The sequence below is a fragment of the Toxotes jaculatrix genome, chromosome 15, assembly GCF_017976425.1.
Source record: "Toxotes jaculatrix isolate fToxJac2 chromosome 15, fToxJac2.pri, whole genome shotgun sequence".
Taxonomy (NCBI): Eukaryota; Metazoa; Chordata; class Actinopteri; family Toxotidae; genus Toxotes; species Toxotes jaculatrix.
Window position 1 is genome coordinate 25,298,989 of NC_054408.1, and position 17,288 is coordinate 25,316,276.

General features: G+C 42.5%; 2 protein-coding genes across 2 annotated transcripts; both read right to left on the reverse strand.

The window, feature by feature from the left end:
• Positions 1-485: 485 nt before the first annotated feature.
• On the reverse strand, positions 486-6,557 carry ndufv3 (NADH:ubiquinone oxidoreductase subunit V3). The gene is made up of 4 exons (XM_041058138.1): positions 6,481-6,557; positions 4,539-4,650; positions 2,784-3,995; positions 486-805 (listed from the first exon to the last, which is right to left on the reverse strand). The coding sequence occupies exons 1-4, from the start codon at positions 6,523-6,525 to the stop codon at positions 636-638; spliced, it is 1,539 nt and encodes a 512-aa protein (XP_040914072.1). The 5' UTR covers positions 6,526-6,557; the 3' UTR covers positions 486-635.
• Positions 6,558-7,660: 1,103 nt separating this feature from the next.
• On the reverse strand, positions 7,661-17,214 carry si:ch211-140m22.7 (uncharacterized protein LOC570370 homolog). The gene is made up of 7 exons (XM_041058133.1): positions 17,073-17,214; positions 16,794-16,860; positions 14,912-15,017; positions 11,182-12,465; positions 9,709-9,772; positions 9,237-9,361; positions 7,661-8,090 (listed from the first exon to the last, which is right to left on the reverse strand). Exons 2-7 carry the CDS (start codon positions 16,836-16,838, stop codon positions 8,059-8,061), a joined length of 1,656 nt encoding a protein of 551 aa, XP_040914067.1. The 5' UTR covers positions 16,839-16,860; positions 17,073-17,214; the 3' UTR covers positions 7,661-8,058.
• Between the last annotated feature and the right edge of the window lie 74 nt (positions 17,215-17,288).

Here is a 17,288-nt window from a genome sequence, read left to right on the forward strand (position 1 = left end):
CGTAAGGGCACGCAGGGGCGCTCGGCTCATGAATATTTATGGTGTGGGCGGAGACATGACGTCCCGCTGCCTGCCAGTCCCTCTGCACCCTGCTGGGGCTTTTTGCTCGCAAATGCTATTCACTGTCCTCATTTACACAACACAATTTCTCTGTACACCTACATCTTTACACAGCTTTATGCACATTCGCTCATAATCCGCACACTAATACACAAAAATAACAACAGATGCTGATTGTTTACTCCTAAAAGAACGCACATAGCCAGGATAATTAGGGCATTGTGTGCAAGGAGACAGGCTAAGGGAGTCAAAATAGTAATCATTAAAATAGAAATACAGATAAACCACTTGCACACTCAGCTCTATTCAAATGACCCCCTGAGGCAGAAAAGCAGCATAAAAGAAGTGTTTGATCTTTGCCTGTTGCGTTATACACCTATTCCTTTATGCAAGACAAAACAGAATCACACCAGGCAAAAGTAGACTTCGTTTCACTCACTTTACTAATCACTTTAATAATATAACATTATAACAGCTGAATTTCATGCTGTGACAGGTGGAGGATGATCATATGTCAAGAGGGATAACACCATCATGTCTAAGCATTCCTAAGGTTTTCAGCCAGGCCAGCTCCTCTAGTGTCTGGGTGAGGGTCTGCCGGAAGAGGGCTGGGGGAGACGATACTTGGCCATCTCTAAATCCAGGTCAGCGAATGTGTAGGGGGTGTAGCTGTGGTGCTCGTAGTTTTTATAGGTGCTGTTGTCAAACGGTTCCTCGGGCTCTGGAGGTGGCGCTGCTGCAGCCTCTGCAGAAGGAGGGGAAAACAAAAGGGAATGTAAGAAAGTTGAGTCTGGTGCAAAGATTAGTATCTCATAATCTTCCTGCTGTTCATGCATTGAAACAGTACTAGATTAACCAAATGTACTACTGGGTCTTGTCTACATGTGTCCTTGTCACTGTTACTGATTTTCATGCAACAAAGGCTGCAATTAATACTTGATCTAGGTATTTCTGATAAGCTATAGAATGACAATAAAATGTAGCTTTCTTTGAAAATATTTTGAAAGGTTTTAGAAGGGGCCACACATTTACATATTCACACATGTTGACAAAGGTGGTTTATAGTGGAGCATTTCCTACGGTGGAAGGACGCATTACCCCCAACAGAGTGTTGAGACACACTGGTGTGAAAAACCTCAAGGAACATGTTTGTGAGAGGAAAGCATGTGAAGGTAAATGCGCTTGCTGACAGTAAAGACAGCCCATAAGAGAAAAGTAATAATACTGCCAGTGGCACGCATGAAATGGACTTTTAAAAAGGGCAACAAGTCAAAATCATAGTATTTTTTTAAACAAGGTTTTGATTCTTTTGATTCGACACAGATGTATAATGTATCTTAAATAACATTTTACTTCTATATCTAAATCTGTCAGGAAATCGGCATGCTGTGACAGGTTATAAACAACGTGTAAGAGAGAGGAAAAAAAAAAACGTACACTTCCGCAATCAGAGGGAAAAACATTTAAAAACACATTTCCATTTTTCATTAATCGCTGCATTGCTTATCCCAAAGGCTTTTGGGTAAACAACATATTTGCAAAGTTTCAAAAAAAAGGAAAGAAAGGAAGAAGTGGTGAAATAAATGTCCAAGGTGAGGAGGGAGTTGTTCCAGGAAGCAGCATTACCCAGCTGGTCAGTGATGTGCTGGGGGGGGGGGGGGGGGGGTAACAAAGGATTTGAGTCTGTCAGATCAATTGCTAAACATTGCGTGGTAGTTGCAAATCAGTTTTACATACAGTGCTCCTATTATGACTATGAGCTAATGAAATTTTATTTATCATTTGTGATCCTGCTTCCTGAAATCCATCTCTCCTCGCCCAGCTGCCGTCAGGAACTGGAGGCCTCTCAACACGTCTTCACTAGAACCACACTAAGACCTTGTGCTCTCTAACGTTACCGTTAGCAATAGTATTACCTGGCACAACGAAACCCAACAATGGCATTATTACCTTCAACCTTAACATTAAAACCTTTAACCCATATAAGAATATCACATAAACACATATTTTATAAACAAGAAGAATGAGCCAAAGTGAGAAATATATCAAAATGAACAAAATCTGAGAGAAATATTCTGGGAATTAAGATGGATTTGGAAACTGCGAGGAGTAGTAAGCAAGAGGGATAAAATAAAAAAGATAGGTGGTAGATTCCTGGGTCACAAAAGGCAGGGAAGAAAGCAGACACATGTGCAGGTTTAGTGTCACAGTGAGCAATAAGCAATGTCACCTTAATCATGCACTGACAGCGACAACATAGTTGTGTGGGTGGGTCAAAGACAGACAAAGTGTGGACTACAATTTGCAGAATGCAAGTGAAGGCACTGTTCACAAAGAAGCCAAATGCAGAAAACGCATAAAGAATAGGGATGAACCAAAAAGCCCTGCAAGCATGGTTAAAATACATGTACCTACACCCACCTCATGCAAAGCAACTGCGCTGAAAACCAATGTAATGGGAGGTTAGACACCACAGTGATGGAACAAAGCAAAAAAAAAAAAGGCCATTTAAAAGCATCCAGGGATGCTATCTGAAAATATGTGAAAGCAGCAGCTTTCATGTATTTTTGTGAGGGAGTCGATGCCTGGTTAACGTCTAAATAGTACACAGAATGTTTTATGAGGGATAGAGAAAAGTATGGTTATCTGCAGGGGCTTAAAGATCCACAAAGAAGAAAGGGAGAAACAGAGATTTTGGGGGGAAGGGTGGGTGTAGTGTGTACCCTCAGATGGTTCAACTGGGGCCTCCGCCTGCAGCTCCTCTCCTGCTGCTACAGCTACCACTGGAGCAGGGTCCACCAGCTCCTCAGCGCTCTCCGCAGGGGCGGAAACTTCAGCTGCAGTCTCTGCAGCGATTTCAACAGGGGCAGGGTCAGCTCCTAAAGGCTCTGTAACAGGTTCTGCAGGGGCAGCTTCAGCAGCTTCTGAGGGGGCTTCGGCAGAGGTAGGCCCTGTAGTTTCAAGAGGAGCGTCAGAAGGCCCTTTTTCTGAAGTTGCACCCTCGGTCACAACTTCACCTGGAGTTTCTATGTCACAGACAGTGGGAGATGCAATGTCTTCTATCACCTCTGGGGCAGGTTTCACTGCAGCTTTAGCAGAAGCTTTGATGCCCGTGACAGTGGCCTCTGGAGTGTCTTCTGTGGCAGTGCAGATCTCAGGGGCAGAATCCACTAACTCCTCAGAGGTGGTGCTGGGTGTCTCCACAGGAGCTTGTGCTGCCTGTGTAGTTCCTGCTACTGCTGCTGGAGCAGTCTCCTGTACAGCCTCAGCAGCAGATGCAGGAGTATCTTCGGGTTCTAGTGGAACTTCCTTCCTCTCTTTATTAGTGTCTTCCTTTATCTTTGATGTGACCTCATGGACTTCTGCTTCGTCTTTCACAGTGGATTCTGCCACCTCTTGTGGTAAGGTCTTGTTGTCGATCTTCACTTCTGACTTCTCGTCATCAGAGTCAGAATCAGAATCAGAGTCAGAATCCGAGTCGCTGGAGGAGGTCGATCCATCAGCTGCTGGATCATCAGACCCAGAGGAGCCTGCGGCGGGTGGGACTGCATCATCTGAGGTGGAGGCTGCAACTGGAGTGTCACCTGGAGCTGTTTTACTGGTTGCATCAACCAGGGACTCAGCAGATGTTGTGTCAGCTACAACTGGAGGTGTGTCAGCAATAACCTGAGCAACATCTGGGTTGGGATCTGGACGTGAGGAGGCAGCTAGAGTCTCTGCTGCCTGTGGCACATCTACAGCTGGTTCCCTGGCAACAGTGACAGGCGCTGTCGCTGCTGCAGCTACAACTGTTTCTGCAGCAGCAGTGGAGCTGGCCACTGGTTCAGCTACACCTAGAGACTGAGCTGGGTAAACCCCAGGCTGTGAAAATCTAACTGGGAAGGCAACAGCAGTCTTGTAGGCTAGCAGGGTTGCTCTCTCATCTGGAGCCTCTGCTGCTGAAGAAAATGGTACATGGGACAAGAGTTGTTAATAATAACAAAGATTCCCAGTAAAATGTCTAAGACTTTCTCTTCCACCCAATTCTGCTTCCCTGAAAATTCAATTTTGATTTCTTTTTAAAAACAGAACAAAGTTAGAAAAAACTGAATTACTGCAACACAATATTCATTCATTACAATATCTAAACTTACTGTACTGTTTACCTTGTATATGCTGTCAGAGCATTTATATTCACAATAAGACACAATCAGCAACACTTTATTACAAAGTTCATTTTAACACTGAATTATTCTGGATGACTGGAAGAGAGAGGAAATTTAGACCTGATGGCACATTTTGTTTTGCACTGTAAAAAAAGAAGTTGGGTGTTAAGCTTTAAAATCAACATAACTTTAAACCATAAACCATAATATACACATATAATGTGTATATTATGGTTTAAAAAGAGGGGAAAATGATAAAACATTATTAACACAGTATGAAAACTTAAAGCTTAAGTTTCAAACTTTACAGAGGGAACAGAATCAGTGTCTTACTCTTGCTTGCAGCCTTTTTCTTCTGCGCTGGCTTTGTGGGCTCTCCAGCCTGAGTGCAGAGCGAAGCAGCTGAGCATCTCCTCAGGACACCGGAGCTCTCCAGCTGGAGACACTGTTAGAAGAGCACAGACAACCTTTGGTGTGAGTACCAGACATGCTGCAAGACAACTGCAATCAGCATTCAACATGAGCAGAAGACACACAAAAGGGCACAATGAGAAAAGAAATATGGGGAAGAATTAAATGGAATGGCTTCTTCAAAAAGAGGAAGACCCTACAAATGTGTCCCAAAACACAAATATCATATCCTCTGCATGTTATTTTGTTTTATATGGTTGTTCACTCTGCCATCATATTCTTATTGGCTGTTTTCTTTTAGCTTTTTAGCTGCTTTTAAAGAGTCCACAGAGTCCAAACACCTCAAGTGTGTTGGGATGCTGTTCCAGAGCTCTGGGATGACTGACTGGATAGCCCAGTTTCCTCAGATCTTAAAACATGTCTGAGGTACACCTAAGAAAGCCCTGGGTAGAGGAGCTAAGAGCTCAGCTCGCAGTGTGGGGGTGCAGAAGGTCCGTGATATACTGTGGAGCCTGACCATGTAGGGCTGAGTGAAGGTTATCAGGGGCAATAGTCAAGTGTGTAGGGATGGGAAGTCTGACTCTTTTTAGTGAGCCAGATCATTTGGCTCAGCTGGCTCTTCTGGCTTTTATTATTCAGCTTGCCTTTTCCTTCAAACTGCACTGTGGGATGTACAGGTCTAACATGCCTGTGAAGGCTGTTAGTAGACCCTGCTCGATATGATAGATTTATCTTACAAATTCTACATTCTGCCTTTGTAGCGTCTATGTTAGTAAAATGCGTCCAAATACTACTTTTAGCAGCTATCACTTATCATACTCTGTGCAGTTGCTGTGTGCACTCCTCTCATTTCTATAATCTGTAGACCCTCAGACCCTGACAAGGTAAATAAACATGTTTTTTTTTTTCAAATAAAAACCTTCCGTGAAAACATAAATACACTTTTTCCACAACCACAAAATGTCCTGCATTCACAGGCACATCCCCCAAACCCTCTTTAATTTCTCATGGTTCAGTCATATTGTTACCTTTGACTGCAGCAAATTACAACGAAATCCATTTACATGTTCAGAATACTGAACATCTGAGCACTTAGATCATATCTAATGTAGTCCTCGAATCAATTAATGATCGTTACCAGAACATCCAAAACAATATTCTCTGTTTTACCTTTTGTTGGGACTTTATAAAACATAGAAAGTGAATGTGCTCACTGCACTCAGTTTAATGGCTGCTGTGATTTCGGCAGATCACTAGGTGTCGCTGTGCTTTGCTTTGATTAAATCAAAGCTTCTAGGTTCCGGCTCTTATCCGGACCATACCGGACACAGTGAGGAGGAAGCGTCGGAAGCTTCGTAAGGCTTCGTCCGCCCACTGCTAGGTGGCGCCAATGATACCACCCAAACTTAAGGATAAAAATGTAACCACACTTAAAAAAAAATCTAAATACAACTAAGTTAACTAACTAAATAAATAAAAAGCAACTATAAACCAATTTATCATGCAGTAATTAGTTAGCCACAGCACTTTGTACGCTGTCAGCAAATGGCCTGCTCCAACAGACAGGCTGGGGTCAGCCCATTTAATTTAAGTGTCACGCTGTCAATGACTATATAATATTTCGGTATAGATATATCTCTGAGATAGTCGGGTGTTGATATGGTTAGGAATATACCGTGTACACATTTATTCGGTGGACGTCTACTCAAGAACACGTATCGCGGTCAGTACGCACAGGACTCCGCCCAGGGCCGAAATATTTCGCCCGTACCGCCCCGGATAAACAGTATGCTGACCTCTATTAGTGTGTGGTCTCCAAACAGACCACATTAAAACGTTTGGGAGACAGTTCAGTTGTTATTACCTTGAGAGAACCCAGTCGCCCGAATCGCAGCAAGGATGCCGCCATTTTGTGTCCGCAATATTATGCTCCGGTCGGAAACGAGTGTGTATACACGGCGGTTCCACAGTGACAGCGATGGTTCTATACTCTTTCTTGCAAGAAATGTATTTACTTAACATATTCTCAATTTTATCTTACTATAATAGCAGCATTACTGTATTATACTATTATTGTCAGTGTCTACACTCTTTCAGCTGTCTTCAAACACATTTAACTCGTAAGAGGGATAAAAGAGCAGCTTTACGCTTAAAGAAACAATTCTGTATCAAACGGCAGTGTTATATTGACATATGTCACTGAATAGCAACATTATTATTTAATTATAGTAGATAATAAAATTAGTTTATTTAACTATAGTATTTAGTTAAATAACCTAATACACTATAATAATACCCTATAAAATATATTAACCCAGGAAAACAAGAGGGTGATGGGGACTGTGGGACACTTTGTGGACTACCTGTTCACAGCTCTCAGGTGCTCGTGTTTGCTGTTGGACAGGCAGAGGTTTGGTTCAGTGGTTACTTCTAACTATCGTCAGGTTCAAACCTCTACTTTCCACATGGATTAACCCTCTGTCCTGGGCTTTTCTCTGGGTGTATTGGTCGATTTCAAGTTCAGGTCCAGATGTCCCGCCACAAACCAACAGGATTGCAGTCATAATAATTCATATTTATATTCTGTTCATAGCGTCCTTGATTATATTCCTTATGCATAAATACAAATACCAGAATATCAGGAAACCACACATTTGTATATTTACACTCATACATTGAATTTATGCTCATTGGTGTTTAGAGCTTCCAAACTTTTCAAGTTCTGTTTGAAGTCCTCTCTGGAAAACTCTCTTCAAAGAGTTACATACTGAGTATGCTGATTACCATGTCTGACAGTGCTACAGAAAAGATGTGGGTCAGAGCACACCACAGCTTTACTGAACTGTACTGAATGTGCGCTGAGATCTGATGTAGTGTACCCTCTGAATGCTGATTTATTGGGTTTAATAATGCACAATTTCTTCTGCTTTACTTTCTACTCCATACTAATAAAGTGGATTTAATCTAATTAAATTAGTTTGGAGAAGTACATTTACTGGGTCATATCTTCAAACAAAAATAGCTGCACAATTATTTTTTCCAGTTTCTTTTCTGTGTTTTTAAATTAGGTGAAATATGGGTTGATATTCAACATAAAACAACATTTTCACTGACAGAAAGACGCATTCATACCACAAATATGGACTATGAATTTATTGGGGGGTTTTTCCACACTCAGTTCAGCCATGGACCAGTCTGCACAAAGCTTATATTCACAGCTCTAAGTTCACCTAGTCTTCCAAGTGCCATCAGTGTACATCTGATTCTTCAGCTTCCATTCCCATCAAATATCTAGCTACCGAAACAGCTCTATTGTCAAATACAAAGCTAGACACAAGGGTTTGCTGTAACAGACAGTAAGCAGACTATTAACGTTCCACTACGGAGCACAGATGTACGAAAAAGGCGACAGTAGAAAAGATTCGTTGTCAAGTCCTGATGTTCACTTCTGAGAAACTTCATCCAACTGGGGCTCTGAAAAAAAAACAAAAACACACACACACACACACAAAGCAGAGCTGTTAACTTAGTGCATGTTTGATTATGTAATACCATTCACATTTTGAATCCCTCATGTCACACAATAAACAACATACAACTTTTTTGTATTTTATGAAACCTGATCTAAAGAGACATCCATGGAAGAAGACCTCAGTGTCACTGAAAAATACTCACGATCAGTAAAACACCACCACAAGATTAAAAGGGTTCTTCTCCTGAAAACATGAAGTAAACTTCATGGCATTCAATCCATTAGATTTTAATATTTCATGAGTACCAGAGGGAAGTTTGGCCTAAAGATAGAGGAAGGTAAGAGAGAGCTCAGGTTGTCACTGAAATATTAAGAATTACTGGACAAACTGAGACAATCCAAGCAAGCTATGCTAGCTTAATGCATGTCACACTGTGTGAGATAGGCCTCATCAAATGTTGGTTGCAGCCTGGGTCAGATTATATGATATCAATTTGAGGAATGTCAAACTGTACAGTGAATAGGTGATGAACCTAAATGAAAAAAAACCATATGAGAGCAGAGGCACATCATCAGCGCCATCTGTCTGTGCAGCTCATACAGTATGTTTGGAAAATGCAGCAATAAATAAAGAATCTTTGGCCAAAGTGCTGCCTCTTCAACCCCTCCCAAAAACCACAAAACAAGAGGAGGTGGAGAACAGGATGGAGCTGACCCAACTAGGGGAAACACTGGCCAGCATGTTCTGCATCATTTCATGTTGTATTCTGTTTGGATTGTTTGTAGACGTAGGTTGCTGCAGCAGACACATTGTGAGAATTTGGTCTGTCTTTGCTCACCAAAGCTCTTAGTCAGCTCAATGGAGGACTTTTATATTAACAACCAAAGATTTTACCATGTTTCTCTCACAGCTGGCAGCTTTGGTCTCAGACAGACTAATATCACACAGTGTACAGGGGCCTTTAGGCCATGCTGCATGGCTGCTGTAAGTTAATATCAAATATATTCATTTATTTCATTTAGTTAGAATTGCATCTGTAACTTGTCAGCATGAAAAAAACGAAGTTCAGGTGTTGTTCATAGCAGGTACAGCTGTTCACTGAGGATCTACAGATTTTCCGAATCTGACCCATCATCGATTAACTCACCTGTGAATTTGAACTCTGGGAAAGATGTGAGGTCTCCGCCACCATAGAGTCTCTGGAGCTTTGCTATCTCCTCTGCCAAAGCCTTCTCATACTCTGACCCCGCATCGACTAGCCCCCCAGTAGCCCTACAGGAGAACAACAAAGACCAGATATCAGCAAAGCATCTTGTTCATTGTCTCCCTGATTAAATGCATAATGTATGACATAAGTTGAATCACCAGTTCAAATATTCAATTTGTCCAACATCTATTTTTTCTCATTGATTTGATCCCATTGATTGAAAATCTTACATGTGAAACCAATTTCTCAAATACGGTTTTCCAAATACTGAATGCTCAGCATGAAGAACCTGCTCCTGAATCACCTGTGCGGGCCTGCAGTTCAGCTGAACCTGTGCTTGTTTTGACTGAGCACACAGCTGCAGCAAAGCTAACAACAGAGCGACAGGCCAGGTGCAGGCAGTGAGACTTACTGGCTTTTTGTGGAGTACTCGCGTATAGAGTCCAGGAAGAGCTTCTGAACAGGGTCTATATGAGCTGAGAGTCACAAGGAGACAAAAAAAAAAACCTAATGAATTTCTCTTCACAGAAAAATATTCCAACAGTAGGATCATGCGTTTGGATATCATCTGTCCATCTGGCTAGAACACATCCGCTTTTAACTGTAACCTTCATGCACAAAACAGCACCTGGGAGTGGTAGACAGAAGGCAGCTACAGGGGTCAGAAGAGAGGAGGGAGTGAAAGGTCAGGTCAGTTGACAGGTTAAAAAGTTGCTGCGATAGGTCATGCTAGGCTACACATCTACAGCACTGCTGTAAGATATAGTTTGCCAATAGTCCAGTCATTCAAAACATTCAACAGGAAGGTTGACTCCACACACAGCAACCAGGCTGCAGTCTCACAGAGTGCTTTTACCATGAAAGAAAAGAGGAGGAAGGTTTACATTTACACTTTATCCATTACCAAAATACACCCGACAATCAGACACATAGGGACTGATCACATATCACTTTCACCATGCGACTCCCAGATAAGTGTGAGAACTGTGAGGGAGGAAGAAGGAGGAGGAGAGAGGTCTGAGGTTTTAAAAATAAATAAATAATAAAAAAAGATGATAGGTGACGGCTGCAACCTCCACATACACCATCAGAAGTGGAAACAGGACCTTTAACAGTATCCTTAGTGCTTCACAATCACCAATACAAAAATCGAGCAGGACAGTTCCATTAAGTCACAACACAAAACTGGGAAACTGGCAGAGCTGAGAATTATTTTCTAACACGTCTGAACATATTAGGCAGGAAGACTAGGAATGAAACTCCAAACCGTTTGTAACTTTGACAAGAATTAAAAAAAAAAAAAGCAATGAGTAAAAGGTGGGAAAAACAGATGACAGTGATGTATGGAGGGAGCTGGAAAGAAATTCTAAAAACAGAAGAAGTGAGTGCAGTTAGCAGGCGGATGTTAGTAAGAAGTGAAATAAAAACAAAACAAAACATGAAAACATGTAAAATAAAGCAAGCCAAAAGTCTTCAGACAGAATGCTATGCAGTTAACACATGCATCATATGGAAGACAGCTGAAACAGCACAAACACATTAGACAGTGAGCTGAACTATAGCTACATGAAAGCTGACCCAGGTGGGACAGAAGTGTATGTGCTTTGTGAATATGGCATGAAAAAGGGAAGGTATTGTTTGAGGGTTATGGGATAAAAATGCATCATGTAACACTAAGGGACTATTAGAAACAAGCTGTGCAAGGCTAGAGCGAAAAAAAAGTGTGTTTGTGATGTCGGGTATCTTTACAACTTATCCTTACACTCATCACAAACCACTAACTGCATGTTTGTATAAATGGTGGTGAAAACGACTGCTGGTAGACTGCAGGATCCACAGAGGAAAAGAGAAGGATTGTGGGGGAAGGGGAGGTTGTGGTGTGTACCCTCAGATGGTTCAGGTGGGGCCTCCGCCTGCAGCTCCTCTCCTGCAGCTTCAGCTACGACTGGAGCAGGGTCCACCAGCTCCTCAGCGCTCACCGTAGGGGCTGAAACTTCAGCTGCAGTCTCAGCAGCTACTTCAGCAGGGGCAGTTTCAGCCACAGGCTCTGGGACCACTTCAGCAGGAGCAGCTTCAGCCACAGGCTCTGGGGCCACTTCTACAGGGGCGGCTTCAGCTACAGGCTCTGGGACCACTTCAGCAGGGGCAGTTTCAACCACAGGCTCTGGGACCACTTCAGCAGGAGCAGCTTCAGCCACAGGCTCTGGGACCACTTCAGCAGGAGCAGCTTCAGCCACAGGCTCTGGGGCCACGTCTACAGGGGCAGTTTCAGCCACAGGCTCTGGGGCCACTTCTACAGGGGCAGCTTCAGCCACAGGCTCTGGGGCCACTTCTACAGGGGCAGCTTCAGCCACAGGCTCTGGGGCCACTTCTACAGGGGCAGCTTCAGCCACAGGCTCTGGGGTCACTTCTACAGGGGCAGCTTCAGCCACAGGCTCTGGGACCACTTCTACAGGAGCAGCTTCAGCCACAGGCTCTGGGGCCACTTCAGCAACTGGCACAGGAGGGGCTTCAGGAGCAGCTTCCAGAGGAACTTCAGCAGCAGATGTGGTCTCTGCAGGTGTGCCTTCAGAAGCCACTTCGACAGGAGGGTCTACTGGAGCAGGTTCAGGGGCTGATTCTGCTGCAACAGCAACGGCTTCGGCTGCAGCAGCTTCAACAGGAGCTTCTGCAATGGGAGCTACAGTTTCCGTGGCAGGGGCAGCAGGATCTCCAGCTGGTGGAACAGTAGCAGCTTCAGCTATCGATGCAGCAGCTTCTACAACAGCTTCAGCCACTGGTACAGCTTCAACAACTGCTTCAGCAACAGCCTGAACCACTGGTATGGCTTCAGTGACGGCTTCAGCCACAGCTTCAACAATAGGTGCAGCTTCACTGGCAGCTTCAACTTCAGCGGCAGCTTCAGTGATTGGTGCAGTTTCTGCTGCTGAGCCTGGGTCAGAGACAGCTTCAGCAGGCGGAGCGGCCTCAACCACTGGAGCAGCAGCTTCTACCGCTGGGGCAGCAGCTTCAGGTGCAGCAGCAGAGGGCACAGGCTCTGAGGCTGGTTTAGCTGCAGCTGCAGCTGCTGCTGCAGCTGTTGCTGGACTAACTTCTTTCTTGGGAACCTCAAATGGCTTGTGCTGGACAAGTTTCTCTATATCGAAGTACGTTTTAGCCTGGTTTTTGTCTAGGACGAAGGAGGAGGGCAAGCAGACAAGATGAATTATTTTTTTAAACGTAGGCTGAATAACAAAATGTCCACTATAAACCCACATTTAACAAAATCCCACCATTTCAAACTGAAGACGTCCAAGAAGATGGTATCGTATCTGGTACGTGTAATTTAAAAAAAAGAAAAACATCACAGGCCACAGGGAACCAGCCAAGATATTCTAGATATGTACAGCACTTATAACTTTGATCGTAACAATTATATTGAGATAAATGGAATATGCTATAATCTAAAGGGCCTAAACCACATTAACTCTGGTCAGATAATGGTTCACTTAGTCAGGGAAATTATTTTGCAAACCTATGAAAGGAAAACAAAAAGTGAAAATGATGGACTGTACTTCAAACAACACATAATAATAGAAATAATTTTCTGTTTTCAGTTTCTTTGTCTTGAGTCATTCTGTAGTAGATTTACTTTGATGTTTAGGGTCACTGTCCTGCTGCATCACCCAACACCCAACTGGTGATGGCCCCTCTGAAATTACCCTGTCAGATACCTGGACAGAACTTGGGAATTAATTTTCCCTCCATGACGTTAAGCCATCCAGGCCCACAGACAGCAAAGCCCCAGATGCCAAAGCTCCCTCCACTGTACTTCACCTTTGGGCTGATGTTTTCATGTTGGTCTGCAGAGCCTTTTACTTAGTGCTGCATGTCTTTCCCAAACAGTTCTACCTTCATCTCACCAGTCCAACAAAACATTTTTCCCCAGGAGCATTGTGGAGAGTCAGGCTGCTCTTCAGACCCAGGAGTGTGTTTTTTTTTTTTTTTGGCCTCCTCTGTGGTGTCCTGCCATGGACACCATGCTGCATGCTCCATGATCTGTGCAAGGCCTGGTTCACATCAGCAGATGCTTCTTGTGAACAGCAAACTCATCATGTTACAGCATTTTATAAGTCAAAGTAGCACAAAGCCACACCTCAACCTTTGGTTTTGTGGTAAACCAAAGGATGAGGTTTGCTAAGTCTTAACTCGCACAGTCATGACAGCAGAGAAGAAAGTCTCGTCACCACTGTAACAGTATGATAAGATGAACCATTTTCAACCAAAAAAGTTAATTCTTTCATAGCTCACATACTATTCAAACCTTCCCTGTATTTTCAGGTGTTTAGCATAGTCACTACATTTCTCAGCTGGGTATGCCATGTATTGTTATTTTTAAAATAAGTCAGGCTACCCAGAAATGCCGTAATTTGGCATGTGGCAGTTTAACAAGACATTTTCTGGATTTTTTTTTATACCTGTATGTCTACATGTTTTACACAATAGATATCTTGATGAGTGTCTCAGTGTCCCAGGAAAATGACTTTGAGCCTTGGTACTATCAAAAAATGTCTTCCTAATAGTGAGAAAAGTCTGATTTTTTATAATATTTTTATGATTTGTTGTCAGATTTCTATGGATTTGATCTCTATCCACCAGGTTTCCATTTGGGATGATCAGGATTTGAGTATCACAGTCCATCTTGGTTTTGGGGGATGTAAACAGGACATTTATTATTGCCATGAAGCATCTGTTTGTGGTCAACGCCTGACCAGTTTTTCTTTCACCTTTATCTGTTTACATTTAATGAATGTGCAGTGTTGATACTGAAGAAAATATCTCTTCCTTGAAGGACATGGAAGGACATGAAGGACTTCTATCACTGGACAAATGAAGTCACACTGATTCCAGTGTGTGTCCATCACAGACAGACACACACTGACAGATATATCACATTTTCTACAGTTAAATCTGAAACTTACATTGAAATAATATCACACATGAAAACATCATTATTCATATAACAGAAAAAAAAACCTGCAACAAGTTCAATGCATCCACAAGCAGCTGAACAGAAACTGTTCAGCTGCTGGAAACAACTTTTCCTACTGTGTTTCACACTGAACCCTCTTCCTGCACTGATGCAAATTGCTCCAATTAAGTTCAAAAGACCAAAAAGACAAAGAGTTTTAGATGCATTAATACAAGGCAAGTAGAAGACTACATTACACCTGAAGTGAACTGGAAAACATGACCTGCAGATCAGTCAGGACTAAAGGTCTGCTTTATGTCTGCAATACTGTGTCTTTGTTTTAGTGAAACAGTTCAGACATGACAACCCAATGGAAGTTACAAATGCAAGTTTATGCTTTGCATACACCATGTTATCAGTTCTTCCAAACACAAAATGGGGTAAAACCATGTTACAGTCGCAGTGACGTGCCGATGCTCCAAACCTGGAAGGTTTTACTGTTGTAGCTAATAAGTAAATAACCTCAGATAATAATTTTCACCCACACTGAAGTCTGACATGTTTCGTCCTCAACCATATCAACAACACAGTTCAAGCGTCATTCAAGGCTTGATAAAGAATCAGCTGCACCTTGTGACTGCAACAGAAACGGTCTGAAACCTACCTGAGTTGTTTTTTTTCAGTGATTTCTTGGATCCTCCTGACTTTGCACTGAAGGCTACAGCTGCAGGCGCTCTGCTCAGAGATCTCCAGCTCTCAGCCTGCAAACACTGTCAACACACACACACAAATAACAATGCATTCAGTTCTTTTTTTTTTTACCTTAAAAAAGAGCAGTGTCAAAATGCCCAGGTGAAGTGTGCAGGACCGAAATGCTCAGACTATCTAAGCCATGGTTTAAGAAGGTTCCCCTAACCCAGAACTTGCAGGGGTTTAAAACGCGGGTGCGTAGGTGAGTAAGTTAACAGAAGTTGAGCTGGACTGATGTGCCAAAACGAGCAGAGGTTCAACTAATCTGATGCTAAACTGGAAGTGTGAGGAACTTATATAAGGTCTGCGCCACACAAGTAATTCAGAGGAATGTTACAGAATGTTGTATATTTATTATTTTCAGAAAATGGTGGAAATTCACCCCAAAAATTCTAACTATTACTTGTAATGCAAATATTTAACATCATAAACATCATTTCCTCTTCCTCTACCTTAAGTGACTTGTACAGGACATGGCAGCTGGGTTTAGATTAAACCACAGGCAACATGTGACTTGTTCAAGACAGTGCAGGTTTAGAACCACCCTTTAGCCTGCAGCAACAGCTTCCAGGTGTTTCTTTGCTCTAATATTCTTTACTCCATTCAAATGGGAAAATGGGATTCAGCATTTGCACCTCCTATGTATATCAGCTCATGAAGTGAGCTCTTACCATGTGGTCTTAAAGAATAACCCTCTTCAGACAGTAAGCACAGACACACTTCTTTACAGTTTGAGATGGACTGTGAACTTGACATTAAATTGAGATTTTTCCATTGTTTAAAACAGCCTCTGTATTTTGATTATGCCACTGTTTTGACACAATGGGGCAATTGTGCAGCTAGTCCTGGTTATGCCTTTATGTCCACACTGTCCTATCACAATATGAAACTCTGGCAGTCCAACACATCAGGAATGACACACATGCAGGAGTACATGCAGAAAAACAGCCTGGTTCATAGAACACTTAGGTACGAAAAATCATCAGTATAGGTATATACATAAGAGTGTATGTATATGTAGTGTGTATCTGCTTGTTCCAGCTCCTCATTGAAGATACACTACTTGTGTTTTTATGGCTAATTTCTAAATGTCTTGTGCATCACTGTAACTAAAGTGCAGCTCCATTTCTTATCTTGTGAAACACTGGGATCTCCATTAGAATTTTAAATAAAGTTCTGTGAGTTTGAACAAACATTGTCTGAGTTTGTATTGACTGTCCCACCGGTATGTCAGTGGAGTGTAAGGGGTTAAAACAAAATGACTTTAATCCAGTCTTCACACAAAATAAAGACTAAAGTAAACATGTCCACTGCCATTTTTTACGCCTGGACAGTTTCAGCTGTGATGACTGTCTCTACATGAGTAAAGGCTGATAAATGTCCATCCTCACATGAGCTATAGGTTCATATGAATATCAGCAACAGCTCTCACTCAGGCACTGCACTCAGAAAGTTAAATTCCCTGGCACCTCTGTGTTGGAGCTGGAGTTATCCGGCCTGGGTGTTTGGTTAAAGCCTGCTCCGCCGAAGTGTGCACTTAGCTAACTAACAGTCTGTAACAACCGCCTCACGTTTACGCTTCTACGTTCATCATTCAGATCATTCACGTTTTCATAAAAACAGAAAAAAATCACCCATTCAACCCAACTCAGCATGAAGCCTAGTCCAGGGTTAAGATGCTGGGGAATAACGCAGCCCAGCTCAGACAAACAACGGATGCCCAGAAAAAAAACCATCAGCATTTACTGACGAAAGGTTTTCAACACTGACACAACAATGAAATGAATTTGTTTTACCTTGACACAGCCCAGCCGTCCTATCCTCAGCAGGGAAGCAGCCATCTTTCTGTGCAGCCTGCCAGTCCTGGCATTCAGTAAACACACAACGATAAATCAAGACAATAAATAACGAGGTCGAAACATCCTTAACCCCAATTTAGCAATATTAGCATCGTGCAGGAAAAAATAATAATAATAAAAAAAAAACTGCTGCGAAAAAGTCTCCAGCCTTATCTCAGTGAGATAAAAAGCAAAGTGTAGTGTAAGTATGAAATAGAAGCAGATGGTGGCTGTTACCTTCGGATGAATAAGTCTGTTGTATGCTCCTTTTCTGATGCTCAGTGCTCCAAAAGCCGCTCAGAGCAGCACAGACACGGCTCAAGTCCAAGCTGATCACCTTTTATGTAACACATGAATGTGACAGTGAACGCCCCCTCCCTGACTAAAGCCATGAGTGTGTTTGTCCGTGATCACTGTCTGTTTATTTACGGTCTGGGATCATCATACATGTGG